Source organism: Squalius cephalus (genome assembly GCF_949319135.1).
Source record: "Squalius cephalus genome assembly, chromosome: 3".
Lineage (NCBI taxonomy): Eukaryota > Metazoa > Chordata > Actinopteri > Cypriniformes > Leuciscidae > Squalius > Squalius cephalus.
This window is the reverse complement of record NC_137124.1, coordinates 16,647,645-16,664,209: the sequence shown is the minus strand read 5'-3', so window position 1 is coordinate 16,664,209 and position 16,565 is coordinate 16,647,645. Positions and strand designations below refer to the sequence as shown.

Sequence of the window (16,565 nt, the reverse complement as noted above, 5' to 3'; positions counted from 1 at the left end):
ATGCCAACTTTTATCAAGATCGGACCATAGCTGGCGCTATAACTGTTAAAATGCTTAAAAATATATATTTCCTGAGTAAATTGCCTGTATTGGCTGTAAATGGTCTTTTTCCATCTCTGATCTCATGCGCTTAAAGGCCTTAAAACGCTTGAACCCTGATAATTGCTGCTTTCAGCTATTTATTATTATTATTATCATTAAAAACAGTGCTGCTTAATATTTTTGTGGAAACCGTGATACATTTTTTCAGTATTTTTGAAGAAAAGTAAGACATTCATATGAAATAATTTCTTTTTGAAACATTACAAAAGTTTTTACTGTCACTTTTGATCAATTTAATCCATTCTTGCTGAATAAATGAATTTTCTAGTATTTTTTTTAAATGTCGTGCAGTCACAACGGTATATTTCTATATTATATATGAATTTATTTAAACACTATGCATCCGTTGCATTTGTATTGGCCGCAGACCACTGCTTGTGTGAGTGCAAGTTCTGTTCTGGTGAGGTTACTTTTCCGGTAGGGATTCTGTATTCTTTAAAGTTTTCCCCTGTCAGCAACAGCATGAGAGTGCCTGTCAAAGTTGCAGCCCAACTGCTTGCTGGGAGACCCACCTGCACAAGTAAAAGGGATACAAACAAACACTGGATGAATTTGAAACCCAGATGATGAGCTCGACAGAGTGTGCATGTGTGTGTGTCTACTCACAACTCCTAGCAGGTTGCTCAAGGCAATGTCTGTGTAAGCTGAAAGTAAGGCTGCAGAAGGAATATATAATTTAGTTGTAGAACAATAAAACAACACTACAAAGGAAATATCTGTGCGTTACTCACCACTTGCAATAGATAAGAGATGTGTTCTCCAACTAAATATGAAAAATGCCCCCACGACCATGCAACCCAGAGCACCATTAAATCCTGAGAGGCCTGAGTACAGAAAGCTGTACTGCACCGACATATACATGCCTGCAGGGGGCAACAGAGAGAACTTCAGTCCAGTTATTGGCCATTACATTATACTAAAGGCCCTGTCCCAAACATAGACAGGTCCCAAATGGCACACATCATATGCACTTATGGTCTTGCGGACTTACATTGGCTGCAGTGTGTGCATGATCGAGAAGTCCAGGAGATTAGGGTGTCCCATTTGTCATTTTCACGAGTTCACACACACGAAATCAGATATAGTAATTTATGCGTATTTGGTGTGCTGTCCAGGAGAGGGCTTCGGCCCGAACCCAGAGTACTCCCCCTTTTGACTGGGATAGAAAACCAGCCAAGTGTGAAGTGGAGGGATGCTGTGAAACTGTCATGGGACAGAGGTGAGGGAAGGCTATATTTTTACCAGCTTCCTCTTGTGCTGATTGGTTGATTACCTGAACATGCTGCTTTGTTACATAAAAGCTTTGGAAGCTCGAGTCGGCTCAAGTCAAGTAGAAAAAAGAACAAGTAAAAGAAGCTTTTGTCTTTAAAAAGGCGGTTGCTGACAAGTGCCTACATGGGACTACAGAGTTTTGTGAGGGTCAACATCATCACACCAAACAGGTAAACTCATCTACTCATTAGTGCGCGCCGCTTTCATTATGTTTATTATCACACTCTTTCAAACTATTCAAACTCAAACTATCAGGGAAAATGTTTTGAGAAAGTCTGAAAGAGTTGGAGGAAGCTTCAGGGTGGTGACATTGAAGTCACGCGACCGCGGTGTAGCTCGTTTTACCGTTTAGCTTTTTACTTCTGCCAATTGTATTTAGGCTTCAAAATTCATAAAAGTTGTGTTCATTTGTGAAGATTATCATGATGAAGAAAACGGTACACAACTGTTTCAAACTGTATTTTACTACATTGTTGTCACATTACCTCATAACATTGTATTTATACAGTGGGCTACACAATTATTGACACCCTTGGTAAATATGAGCAAAACTGACTGTGAAAATTGTTTTTACAAATTCTCCTTTTAGTGTTTTATTTAAAATATTCACAAAAATCTAACTTTTAATTAAAGTAAAATAGTTGAAAGAACAAAATACTTTTTTCTTCTTTCTGAAATGCATTCCACAACTATTGGCACCCCTTCATTTAATACTTCGTGCAACCTCTCTTTGCAAAGATAACAGCTCTGGATCTTCTCCTATAATGCGTAAAGGTTGATGAATAAATGGCAAGAGACCAGAGACCATCCATATACAGAACCTCTTCAGATTCAGAGGTCCATGCTTGTGGACTCTTTTCTTCAGCTCATCCTACAGGTTTTTTATGGGGTTTGGCTGAGGGGACGGCTATGTCCATGGCAAAACCTTCCTTCTGTGCTCAGTGAACCATGGATCTATGGATCAATGCCATGTGCTTACATACAGAAAATATGCACATATTAATATACTTCAGAAATAGTAAAGGTAGAATGCTTTTCTGATCATGGCACATTTCCCTAAAATCTTGTATTCACGTCGCATTTACTATATGCAAACATACAGTAAACCTGTTTGTTTGACACATATGTTAATATTTTCACTGCATAGAGGAGGTATTATGCATCTTATATGATGCATTTTGTATTTTTGATAGGTTTGTTTTGATTTTTGGTGTATTTTGTGAAGTAATATTTGATATCTGGTGTACAGTACACTAAGGACTTCATGGTAGTTCTGTTCATGATCTGAAGGTGGCAGTGTAGATTCATTACAGAATATAGGTTTTAGTCTGTAGTTGCTGCCCCCACATTCCTGTCCAAGCTTTCAGACTTCACTAACCACCCACCATTCCCAAGAGCTTTCTTTTATTGTAGCATCTTTCTCTCTCTCTCTAATGCTCTCTCTCTTTATGCATTTTTTTGCTGCATGAATCTATTCGATAAACTCAAAAACATGTCTCTTGAGAGGTCTTATATACTGTAGGCCTATCTAATATTTTATATTGCATGGCCACATGCTCACACTTGATAATTTACTTGATAATTTTTTTTTGTTTTTGTTTATTTAAACAGTCAATGCTTTGGAATATATATTTATATTACTCAGCAATGTTATTTGAAAAAATAGATTTTCTTAAATATGTCACAAGCATTTTTGGTATTATGATAGCCTATCATCTTTCTGTCTGGATTCACTATACTGAACAAGAAAGCTCTGACCCTGATACTGTCTGAAAAAGATTAAAAAACACAAGTTCTAAGTTCAACATCTATCTATCTATCTATCTATCTATCTATCTATCTATCTATCTATCTATCTATCTATCTATCTATCTATCTATCTATCTATCTATCTATCTATCTATCGTGCCTATTGCTCTGTTTATGTTTATTCGATCTGTCTATAAAAAAATCATTTTGAATTTAGACATGTTGTCCAACAGTTACAAGATTGCCATTCAAACGTTTGGGGACAGTAAGATGTTTTTGTTTGGAAGAAAGAATTACAGTTTTTTTTATATTCTCTTTGGTACTATTTTCACAAGTGTACATTTTCAAAACTCTTTGTACAAAAATCTAAACTTATCACACTTGTAACACAGCTATAGTCATTCTTTCAAAACCTGATCCCGTGTATTTGTTACAGTAATACACATTTCAGTCCACATAATATTTTTTTCAAACACAAGATTATTGTAATATGTAATGAGAACATTTGGTTTAATCACCGAAACACAACAGTATGATCTTCTTTCAATTTAATTTAATTAAATTTTTTTAATAATCAGTTCATTCAACAGCAAACGATGCAAGATGCATGTTTCAAATCACCCTCTGTTTCTGAAATAATTACAGTACTACAGGCTACAGTTGCCACAATACACTTACATTACCTAAATTATGTTATTGAATTCATGATGTCTGTAATAGTATCAATTGAAGTTATGAAACTGCCATGAGGTTTTGTGCTAAAACAAGAGTTTGCTGGCAATACAATAAATGTTTTCACTGTGCCATATGACTGAATCTATACTGTAGTTGACCTTTACACAGATTAAGGGTGAGTTAAAGTAATGTGGCAGTCTCTGCATGGTAATCTGTTTACAGTATCACATGGCATACACACTGTAATGTAAAATGCTGTATTTAATGCCATCTGTGTCTCTTCTACTGATGCATCTCTGATCATTCTGATGGTTTACTCACTCACTCTCTCTCTCTCTCTCTCTCTCTCTCTCTCTCTCACACACACACACACACACACACAAACGAGTGTGTACACACTTTGAACATATGGTGGTTATTTATAAAACACTTATGTAAAAAATAATTCATTACATTTGGTTATTCATATCGTAAATTGCAAACAAAGTTCTATAGAAACAGTCTATATAATCAATATCTAAATCTATTATTCATTGAATAACCATTAAGTTCAGTTGGATTAAATAATAGACAAGTGTATTAAACTGAACGAGAAGAGATGCAAATCAAAAGTTTGATAGTAAGAGCTTTATGAAAGGCAGTTACTGTAAATACAATTTTTATATAGATGAAACGGTTATTTTGTGTTGTGAAAAGGATACTTTGTGATTTTGTGTATTGTACCAAAGCGAATAAAAAAAAAAAACTGCAATACCTTTATTCAACAAGGACACATAAAACTGATCAAACATTCTTTTCATGAAAAAACTCTGGGAAAAAAAACATGTATCACAGTTTACACAAATATATTAAGCAGCACAGCTGTTTTCAACATAATAATAATAATAATAAATAATAATAATAAATGTTTCTTGAACACCAAATCAGAATATTAGAATGATTTCTGAAGGATCATATATGACAGAAATTTTCACAGGAATAAATTACATTACAATTATTTTTTACATTTATATGTGGTAGTATTACTGTTTTTACTGTATTTTTGATCAAATTAATGCAAACAAAAGAGTCAAAAAAAAAAAAATCTCACAGACCCCAAACATTTGAATGGTAGTGAATATAAAATTAATAAAAAATAAAATGTTTTTTTTTGCGTTTTTTGTTTCATATTTTGATATTCTTTTGTCTGCGTTGCTGTGCCTGTGTTCAGTTCCTGTGGTTTAGTTCCTGTTTACCTTAGTTTCTATAGACCTTATGCGCCAGAGAAACAAGGGCGCCGCCATCGGTCATTGTCTTTTCACCTCTATGTAAAGCTGTTGCGTCTCCTGTGTTTCCTATGTCTTCATGTTTGAATTATTGCCATCGGCTTCCTGTTTGGATTATGTTTCTGTGTCTATAGAATAAAGACTGCTTGCTAACAGATCCTCAACTCTCCTTGCCCCTGCGTCACTATTAACAGATAATGATGAACATTCATAAAGTTAAGCACACCCTTTTATTGACCATTTGATGAAAAAAAAAAAAAACCTGAATAAAATTACTTTGAAGCATTTTTAAGTCTCAATTTGTACCCTGTTCATTGAAAATGCCAAGTAATGTATGCAGGGGCATTGAAAAGAAAATGAGCTCTACTGTGAGTGAATCTTTCTGACTGCTCTTTTGGGACTCTAGGATGCCAATAAAAGAGCTCTGAGATGAAAACCTAATAGCAGCAGCAGAAGGAAGGACACACCCAGAATTCTCTCTTTCTCTTTCCCATCTGAACAGCACAACAATGTGACCCAGGATGGTCATGCGTCTGTTCACTGTTTCTTTCTCTCACAGATTTGTTTCCTTTTTATAAACAAATGTTTTTATGCGTCATATGTATCGTTTTGCATGGTTGTACAGATCTCCAGATTTCAAGCTGCTGCAAATTGGTAAACATCCGTAGACGACTAATTGTAAAACAGATTGTGTTATGTGGAAAATTTAATGATTAGTGTGTCACTGAAATAGTTTGAGACTTGAATAGTAGCAAAAGACACACACACACACACACACGATCTTGAATGCAGCAGGGAATCAGTGTCAGGGTGAGAGGGTCTTCATTTCCAATGCAAATGCTGTGAATCACAAAGCATGTTTTTTCCAGTTTTCATTACTCATACTCTCTTGATGCAGTTATAATGCTTACAGTTGAATGATATATGCTATCTATGCAATTATATAATCTAAATTCAACATCTGTGACCCACAATGGATTAATTATTCCTGTTTTCCATCTCACCATGGTTACGGAGTCCTGTTTGGTCATAAGTGCGGGATCATCAGTTGTGAACCCATGCTAACTTTAGTGGGTTTATACTATGAGTCATGTAGAGAGGACAACATGAACAGCCTGTCTGCTAAACACCAGATCTCATTATCAGTGGACCACAATTCATGCTGCGTAATAACGTTAGGGGTCCCTATGCTTCGATTCAGAGAAATCTCTAGACAAACAAATACATAAACTACCTTTGGTACTATTGCACTATTCCACCATTCCACTACTGCAACAAAAAATTTGTTTGGTGTAGAAGGTCTTGACAATTAACTTAATTTGTTTCAACCTATAGATTGGACTTGATTGTGTAAGGTAGGAAGGAAGTGACATCACATATGATAAATTACACCACATCATGTATTCTAATAGCGTAAAGTTTGATCAAGTCTGCAGAATAGTGTCACACTATTCTGTAAAGCCAAAGTAACTTCTTGGGCCGTTTACACGACACTGTTTTCAACTAAAAACGTAAAATTTTGTATGTGTTTTGGCCGTTCATTTACATGACAACAGCGTTTTGGGGGCCTGAAAATGCAAACATTTGAAAACGGGTTTCAAAGTGCACATTTTTGAAAAAGATACCGTTATCGTATCAGTGTAAACTACAAAAACGCATATTTGTGAAAACAGTGATGCTTATGTGTCAGTCTATAGGCGTGTGGTGTTTCTTTACAAAGTGATATCACCAACTACTGGCCTGGCAGCATAATACAGCGTTTTTAGGGAAACCGTTTCCGTATTAAGTACAATGATGTCATGTAAACGTACCCACAGTTACCAATAATAAATATATAAATGAATAGGAAATAAACCAGCTCATATAATATTTATTTTCAGCTCACAAGGTTGATGGTCAACATGTTTAACATTATTTAGGATATAAGACCAGTAAACAGCGCATTGGATTGATCTTGATTGTGAAGAACTCTGAAAGTTAAATCTTGTAAAGGGAGTCTTTCTCTGTAGGCTTTTGTCTTGTAAAATACAGATGTAATTTCACACCGTAGTAAGAGAGAAATTCTACACCCAGGAGAAAAGAGTGAATCATTGATCAATGAAAAAAAGGATGGAATGGTAAGATGAGTGGAGGGATGAGAGTGTTATTGATTACAGGGTGAGGATGTTCAGAGAGTGTGTGGCACAGTCTTCAGATAACAGGTCTTAGGTAGTCTTACATTCAGGGCGGGATCATGGTTCCTGAAAGGCCCCTTAGCACATCTTAGACGGACGAGATGATCTCGGGTGAGTAGATTGGTAAGGAGTCTGACATAAAGCAGTGTATACTGCAACGGGACCAGACAAGGAGTGAAAGGAGCATATAAAGGGTGTGTTGATGGAGTGCAGGTGCAGCGAGTCAGTACTCTTGTGAATGTGAACGAGTGGGCGGGTCCTGGTGATTGAGTGACGATTGGGGTTGTGACGGTGTGGCTGACTCTGTGACAGTACCCCCTCCTCCATGGCCGGCTCCTGACGGATGACGGACTCTGTGACGGGGTCGGCCTCGACCTCGACCTCAGGAGGCTGGACGGTCAGGGTGATCTTCGTGGAACTGGGTGAGTAGCAACGGGTCCAGGACGTCATCCCGAGACACCCATGAGTGTTCTTCAGGACCATATCCCTCCCAGTCGATCAGGTACTCAAGGCGGCCGCCCCGCTGGCGTGAGTCGAGGATGGTATGGACTCAGTACACTAGGTCCTCGTCAGGGACTTCTGGAGGAGATACTTCGGCCATGGTAGGTTCTGTAGGGGAAGGGCAGGCGAAGACGGATGACGCGGGTGGAGAGCCAAACCCTTTGTCCCGGCTGGTATTGGGTGGCTTAAGCTCTACAGACATCCACTTGGAGTTGGTGTCTTCGCACTACCCACTGGAGATGCACGTGCGCTGAGTCCCATACCCTCTCGCTCTCTTCGAACCAGTGATTGACAGCTGGAACCTCTGAGGGTTCTCTGGACCAGGGGAAGAGAGGAGGTTGGTAGCCGAGGATACATTGGAACGGAGTAAGCCCAGTGGTGGATTGGCGCAGGGAATTCTGGGCATACTCCGCCCAGGGGAGGTAGCGGCTCCAGCTGTCTTGGTGCTGGTGGCAGTATGACCGCAGGTAGCTCCCGATCTCCTGGATCTTGCGCTCAGTCTGGCCGTTGGTTTGCGGATGGTAACCTTCCAGACCCGGGAGATAAACTGGGGACCTCTATCCGATACAATGTCTTCTGGTAGACCATAAAATGACGGAGTTCTGCGGCTTCGAATGCGGTGGGGAGTCCCTTGATAGGGATGAGTTTACAGGCCTTGGAGAAGCGGTCGACAAATACACAGGTGTGATGGTTGTCAATGCCAAGGTGGGACCAGGGACGTCTGGGTATCGGCAGAGGTACCAACTTTCCCTCGGGTAGCTTCCTTGGCGTGTTGGTGATGGCACAGACTGAGCACCCTCTGACACATCGGAGATATCCTGGGCAATGTTGGGCCACCAGTAGCGATCCTGTAGGAGCGAGAGGGTTTGCTGGCTGCCTGGGTGTCAAGAGCCCGGAGAGGTGTGTGCTGAGTCCATGAGGGACAGACGGATGGTACATACAACAGTCCCTCAGGACCTCCCGGTGGAGCAGGTTCGGTGCGGGTGGCTTGGAGGATCTGATCGTCAAGGGACTATTGGATTGGGCTGACTACCATGGCTGGAGGGTGAACTGGTTCTGGAGGGCAGGATTCAGGTTCAGGATGATACAGACGGAATTAGGCACCCTCCTTGCAATTCTTGGTACCGGGTCGGTAGGTCACGGTGAAATCGAACCGTGTGAAGAATAGCGCCCAACGGGCTAGTCGTGGGTTGAGCCGCTTGGCCTCTCGAAGATACTCTAGGTTCCGGTGATCAGTGATGACCTCGAAGCAGTGATGAGCTCCCTCCAGCCAGTGTCTCCATTCCTCCAAGGCAAGCTTAATGGCGAGCAGCTCACGATTTCCGATGTCATAGTTCTGCTGCGCTGGGGACAGCTTCTTGGAATAGAAGGCGCATGGATGGAGTCGAGGAGCCTCACCCTGCCAAAGACTTCCTTGAAGTGACTGATGAAGGATGCCAATGAAGTCGTGACCAGGCCGTTGGCGTGCCAGATGGATTGGGCCCAATGGAGTGTGAGTCTAGATAGCAGGGAAATCATGAAGTTGATACACGCCCGTTCGGTGGAGAAAAACTGTAGTTGCATTTCAAAATATAGTTAACATTGTAGAAGGAACCCGCTGCAATCCTCTGCCTCACCGTTGTATATCGCTGGTCGGGCCATGGGACTGGCAGATGCAGGTGGCGAAGGAGCGGGTGGTGCAGAGGGGAGAGTTTTTTTAACCGCCTGCACAGGTTCGGCAAACTGATCCGGTGGACGCTCCCCACTGGTTCCAACAGGACTCTGCATGAAGGTCTGGTCTTCTGTCACAAACACAGGAGGAGACAGACAGGTTTAGGTGCACACAGTGTTTATTAAAAGCAGAGTGGTGGTGGAACAACAGGAACCAGATGATGGTGAGAGGATGGTGACTTGTAGAATGGTGATGGTGACTTAGCTGGTGATGACTGAAGTGGATTCTCGGTGCAGGTGACGAGTAAACACGAAGACAGGTGATCTGGATCAGGAAGACTGGATACAGGACGAGATGATCTCGGGTGAGTAGATTGGTAAGGAGTCTGACATAAAGCAGTGTATACTGCAACAAGACCAGACAAGGAGTGAAAGGGGCATATAAAGTGTATGTTGATGAGGGAGTGCAGGTGCAGCGAGTCAGTACTCTGGTGAATGTGAACGAGTGGGCGGGTCCTGATGATTGAGTGATGATTGGGGCTGTGACGGTGTGGCTGACTCTGTGACAGTAATATTGTGAAGTTTTATTACAATTTAAAACAACTGTTTTCTTATAAATATATTTTAAAAATATATATATATTTTTAAATACTTCTATTTTAAAAAGCAGTTTTCAGAAGCCATTACTCCAGTCTTCAGTGTCACATGATCCTTCAGAAATCATTCCAATATGCTGATTTATATGCATTATTTGAAATGCAGCCCCTGACAGTCAGAGCCACTGGCCCCATCCATAATCCAGCATTGCTTTCTCTCATTCTTTCCATCTGTCTTCAAACCCTGTAGCATTCTGAACCATTACGAATTAAATGTCAATGTTCTGCTGACACAAAGACAGGCTAAGAGAAGAGGAAAAAGCCAGAAATTGGGCTTTTCCTTTCTAAAATCAACCCCCTCACTACTATGGAGAATAACAGACAGCTGCCTTACACCCTCACACATGGATATACTGCAGAGTCTCCATTAAGACCAAAGACTCTCTGATGCTCCTTTATGGAATATTACATGAGAGCTTTGAAGTTTGTGAGTGTGAATCACGCAAGGGATGAAATGAAACAGTGAGTGGGTGCTGTGCTGGGGACGAGGTATCTTACATCAGTCTCTTCTACCTACACCACACACACACACACACACACACACACACACACACACACACACACACACACACACACACACACACACAGAGTCTACCCCTACCTCTGTAGTGTCTTTGTGTCTGCGATGACTCATATGTCTCTGTACAGCTGTGTACTATATAAAATATATAAAAGATAGAGAGTATGTGTGTGTGTGTGTGTCTGTGTGTCTGTGTCTGTGTGTATGAAAAAGAGAATGAGTGACAGGGTAAAAACACCTTCACGGCCTTGAGGTGGCAAACGCAGCAGTAAAACTGGCTAATTATCAAGCAGCAGACGCAAATGATCATCTTATGCATAGTGGGCGTTTGAGGGAATCTGTTTGGAGCCTGCTTCGACTGAGTAAAACACAGCTACACAGCCAGAATATTAAGCACAAAACCCTAGACAGGATTTAACCACCAATGTTTGATTTGTTCCGTCCATGCAATTATCTCTATCCCAAATCCTTTTTAAAAACCATACAGACAGAGAATATATATTGCTCAGATGTGTCTCTTTCATATAGCTCAAAAGCATTGTCAATAATGTTTAACTATCAATTCTGAAATGGAAATAGAAACAAATGGGAAAATTGTTGGTATACAGAAACAGCTATAAAATGAGTTTGGATGGCATTTTCCCCAATAATGTGGTTTTGTATATTTTGATCAAAAATATATATATATATATTTAGATCTTGCAGACTGGTATCTTGAAAAATCAGATCTTGATTTGGTCTCCTTTCAGTCTCATTGCTGTCCAGCAGAAACTTTTGAGATATTATTTGAGACCTTCAAAATAATAACCCTGCAAAAATAGTTTTCTTATTTCTTTTTGACTTACCTGCCACAGTGCTAATGACAGATCCCAGGAGGGCATGCACGGCCAGAATGGGTGAGAAGAGAAAAACAGCACCCAGGATAAGCAGAGATGGGCCTAGAGTGTCACATGCAAAGATCTGCCCCACGCCAAGCACCATCCCCTGCAGGAGCTGATGGAAAATACAAAACATTTTTCTTTCATACTCTATTGTATTTCCTAATTTAACAGGAAGCTGAGGACATCTATTTTTCATAGTCATTATCTAAAATGTGTATCCCTGCTAAAGGTTGATTTGTCAACTTTTGGAAGTATGCAAGCATAGATACAAATTTATATTCATACTGATATCTCCCATATTATAATCCTGTCACAATATTGTGAATTAGTCATTTGCTAACTCTGGCTAGATATAATATGAGCTAATTTTAAAAGCCTATTTTAATGGGCTTTTAACTCTGCTTCTTTCACAATGAATATTCATGACAGAGAGAGATAAAAACAGATACAAAATAAATATAATTTTCCATTATTTCTTTCTGCCCTATATAGCTGTCTCCATGGAGATGTGCTAAAAGCACCAGATACAATTAGTGCATAAATATGTTGGCTATAAACAGCCCATAATAGTCAGTTGCTATAGTGTGCCAGAGAATGGATCAGCCCATCGCAACCTAATGCCATGCAACAGACCAGAGTAATGCAATAAATACAATCATCATCATGACATAAAAGATCTAAACACTCACACACACACACACACACATCTCAGGAGAGATGCAAAATGGAAGGATGATGAAGGTAGATTGAAGAAGGAATCTGCATTGTGTGTGCAGAAAAAGGAGGTTAAAAAGGCAAAACAAGAAGATGACAAACACAAAAGTCAGAGAGAGCTACAAGGAATGAGAGGCAGAATATACAATAAAACCTAATCAAAAAGATGACAGGATATTTTAAAAGCATGAATGGCAAATAATTTGCTTTTGCCTTTTCACATCACTCTCCCATGTTCTCTGTCATCCTCAATTCCTCATTTTTTGCGTCCTTTCTGTTTCATCCTCTCACCTGTGGAACATGTAGTTGGGTGTGGTTGGTGCTCTCTGGCGCCCCTGGTGGCTGGGCAGGATAGTTTGGAAAATAGGGGTTAGAAGTGCCAGTACAGGCCAAATACAGCACAATGACTGTGTTAAAGGGGAAGACGCTAACTGGTAAATCCCAGCGTTCCAGAACCGGAGCCAAACTGCTGGAAAGAAAAGTTCTAAGACAGGAGAGAAAAAGGGGTTGTTTGGGTTTGAGAGGGTCAGCAATTATTTGTATATGTGAATACATGACAGAAAAAGACAGAACAATCTATTTGGTATCAGTAAACTTGCTCTTACGTTGTAGCTCCACCGAGACACACAGGCAGCAGAAGCCACCAGTACCAATCTCCAGCAGAGCTGAACACTCCCATCAGCAGAGCCACCAGCATCCCATTAAAACCATGAAGGCCACTGGAAATCTCCTCCCTGCAGACACACACACACACACACTTACAGGGTAGGTTGTGCTTATAGCTTGTGTTTCTCTTTTAGCCACCCTGTAAAGTGCTTAGATAAAATGTGCTTTTTAACACACTAGCATTATTGGATGCAGCATGTGTGTTTTCTGTGTGCATGACAAAGTCCGATTCCCGCAAGAATGCCTCTTGTGAGCCGATTCTATTTAGTAAATCAGTAACATAGGGGATATCAGGGGCACAACCTAACACATTTTGGTTTTGTCTCAATTATCAAAAAAATAATTAGGTTAGATTAATCTTTTTTTTTACACAAGTAACACACATCTCAGCTACAAATAAACACTAGGACCTACCATTTTCGTACAGTTGCACTGAAAGTGACAGAAGCGCAAATGTTACAACTTACCCCATATCCGGGGTTAATTGTCAGACAGAGGGGTTGGTTGTAACACTTGTGTGTGTAACACACATAATTCAGTACTATTTTATCTGTATAGTTTGATATTGTTTGTGTATCTGTATGGATATATATCCATACATACATCCCTCATCCAATCATCCTTATTATGGATCAATATCATAGAGATATAGGAAAGGGTTGCACAGTTTCACAATTAATAAATACATAAAATCATCAAATATTGTAATCGCAATTGAATTATATTTGTGTGTGGCAGCTGCATGCAAAATTATTATTATTAATAATAATAATAATAATAACAACAGTAATAATAATAAAAAAGAGCTTAAAATCACATTTTAAAGGGTTTATTGCATGAAAAACATGCTATACAGGCTATTCTTAATAAATAAACAAGAGATCAATGCATAGTAAACAAATGTGGCAAAAAAATAATAATATGTTGGTGCTATGTTCTAGCCAACAAGACAGTGATTAAGGTAATATAAAGTTAGATTTGGTGACGTAGCCTACACACCCAACTCAGAAACAGAAAAAAACGTATGATGAAAAAATGTACTTGCATGGTGTCAAAACACTCTTTGTCCAGTATCTTCACGAAATCTAATCAAAACTTTCCACAAATCCGCGGGAGACCGTCTTCTGGCAGCGAGAGAAAATAAGCGGAAACACAACCTGCTTGACCCTGACTAACTATGTAAAAGGTCCGTGTTAACCCCGCGTTAAGTTTGTGCCCCGCGCTCCCCTACAGTACATCTCTTATGTCTGATTCTTTTTAGTTAATAACTTGCAAACATCGCGACCAGTGAAGTCCGATTCCCGCACGAATGACTCTGAATCAACAACATCAAAAATCAAAAAGTGTGTGTGAACACAGACTTCAAGAATTATTATTTTTTTGGTACCTGTTTGTTAAAAATCAGTTGACAACAGAATGTTGTCAAAACATCACTCATCTAGACTGCAGCTGTAAAAGCATTTTTTCCCTCTGAGGTTTGTTTTTGTATATGTGCATCTGCTTATTCTTGTATTTGCTTGTGCTTTTGTGCATTCTGTTGTGCATAATATATGGTTTTTATTTGTTTAGTTTTTTGCTATAGGCACGTCCTTTGTGTTTTATTCATGCATACTTGGCTGCCCGAGTATGCATTTATTTGTGCATGTTTTGGTCTATGTGTATGCTTTTGTATATGTGTGGGTGTGTAATTCCTCACCAGTCCTGTCCCAGGATTATAGCTGTGAGGGTGGAGGCCAAAAGGCCGAGCATCCCCAGCAGAGCCTGCCAGGGGCTCTCCAGCAGCAATGCTGCCAGAATCAGAGCTCCACTCAGGGGGTTGTTTAGCAAAATCACCCGCGAGATCCCACGTAAACACCACTCAGAGAGCTGCAGCGGGAAGGATTTATCTGGGAGAGAATGTTGGAAAAGAGGGAAAGAGATGGAGAGAGATACATAGAGCGTTAAAGGGATAGTTCACCAAAAATAACAAATTCTGTCATCATATATTTCAAACCTATATAGCTTTCTTTTTTCTGTGGAATACAAAAAATGTTTAGCAGTGTATCTGTCAATGTCATTGCCAATATGTAGCAGATATTGCAGGTCTCTTCACAAAGAATGTGGATGTGCCACAAAAAAGCACCACAAAAGCATCAAAGCCTCATGTAGACAATTCATGCAATATATTCCACACCTTCTGATGCTATGTTAGCATTATGTGAAAATTTTGTCTGAAATTTTGCCTTGAAAATCCTACTTAACAGTTATGGTCACCATTCACTTTCATACTTTAATTGGTTAGATACATTTTTATTCCACAGAAAAGAGAAAGAGAAAGTTAGTTGGTCTTGGCTAGTCGTTGTTTTGTGGTGAATCGTTCCTATATGTTCCTGTCTAGTCATGTGGAGTCTTGTCATTAAAAGCAAGCATGTCAGAAAAAACAACAACAATATTTTCTATAGGTTGTGAACTTATAAACTCCTTTACTTTTACATTCAAAAGTACTGGTATATTAGCTGAATGTTGTGTACTGTAGGATGGTGGTCTCTTACCCTGTATGTGAGTGTGTAATTGTTTCATTTCTCCAGTGCAGTACAGCAAGGCACCGATGACACGCTGTTTTAGGCCTCCGGGCTGCTGAGGTGTGTTTTTTTCCAAAATCCACATGTTGCCGGTCGAAATCATGCATCTACTAGGGAATTTCAGACTGAACTCTCTGATAATCGCACTTCCACTTCCTTACTTCCACTGTCCTCGCCCCTTTTTCTCACCCTCTCCCCAGTCTTTTTCTTCAGACATTGTGATTTCTGTTCTCTCTCTACTTCCCCTGTTCTCTCTTGACATGTGAAGGTTAATATTATATATTTTTTAACTCACGGACTGTAACACATTTGCCCTGGCTGGGCACAGCCGGGCAAAGTTAATCTGTAGCATCTTCTGTCTTCCTCAATCATTCACATTTCTGTTACCCTTTCTGTTACATTTTGTTACCCAAATTACCATGTGAAAGAACATATCGGTGTACTGCATTTATTATTATTATTTTTTTGTCATCTATCACTTCAAATCAAATCAAATCAATTTTCTCCTTTTTTTATTTTTTATCTGTTAAGTCCTTAAGCTATTTCATCATTCAGGCATCATTTCAAAATAGAAAACGCAAAACTAATGATGTAATACACAACACAGCTCCTCTTTAAAAATGAATAGACATTAAAAAGTAAAAGAACTGCACCTGTGTATAGTTGCATTATGTAATCAGCAGGCAATGCTGTAAGAGGGTTCAGTGTTTGGGCATGTCTGTTGCATAATAAAAGAGTGTTGCCTGAACAAAAAGAGGTTTACTTGCAACATAAAAGAGGTCGGAGAGAAAGCAATTTGTAGTCTGAGTCTGTCCACAAATGTTGTAAACCTGTTTCTGTTTGGAGCTCCAGAGGGAGGTGGGGTTTGACAGACAGACAGACAGACAGACAGACAGACAGATAGATAGATGAATGACTTAGTTGAATAGGTTGAATTATTGACTGGGGCGATGTTGAATCATAGTGCCAGCAGAAACCAGACAGAAATACAAAGACACCCACATAAGCACAGAGAGGGAAAGCAAAGGTAATTGTCCAGCCCTTCCCTTCTGATAATGTTTACGGGATATTTGTGAATTGCATAAAAATGTGCTCTACTGTGGCCTTGACAATCTACTCACAGTCAGGCCTGCATGAAAATAAAGTAGGTGTATAATTTTTAGGCATGTGAATGATATG

The 16,565-nt window shown here is 39.6% G+C and overlaps 1 protein-coding gene across 2 annotated transcripts; it reads right to left on the bottom strand.

The window, feature by feature from the left end:
• Window positions 1-169: 169 nt before the first annotated feature.
• LOC307154965 (urea transporter 2) lies at window positions 170-15,614 on the bottom strand. Of its 2 annotated transcripts, XM_079865215.1 has the most exons (8): window positions 15,357-15,614; window positions 14,522-14,711; window positions 12,765-12,893; window positions 12,451-12,643; window positions 11,410-11,557; window positions 834-965; window positions 709-758; window positions 170-614 (listed from the first exon to the last, which is right to left on the bottom strand). In XM_079865215.1, exons 1-8 carry the CDS (start codon window positions 15,487-15,489, stop codon window positions 438-440), a joined length of 1,152 nt encoding a protein of 383 aa, XP_079721341.1. In that variant the 5' UTR covers window positions 15,490-15,614; the 3' UTR covers window positions 170-437. The 2 variants fall into 2 exon arrangements, 1 of the variants encoding a protein (XP_079721341.1); XR_013820443.1 differs by lacking the exons at window positions 170-614; window positions 709-758; window positions 834-965 and adding exons at window positions 6,921-9,236; window positions 9,355-9,727.
• Window positions 15,615-16,565: the final 951 nt, after the last annotated feature.

Coding starts and splice junctions, on each gene's coding strand:
- LOC307154965 (XM_079865215.1), bottom strand. CDS start 15,489: ATGATTTCGACCGGCAACATGTGGATTTTGGAAAAAAACACACCTCAG. Junction 11,558..12,450: donor CCCAACTACATGTTCCACAG/GTGAGAGGATGA, acceptor ATTTTCCATCAG/CTCCTGCAGGGGATGGTGCT. Junction 759..833: donor TCTCTTATCTATTGCAAGTG/GTGAGTAACGCA, acceptor TTCCTTCTGCAG/CCTTACTTTCAGCTTACACA.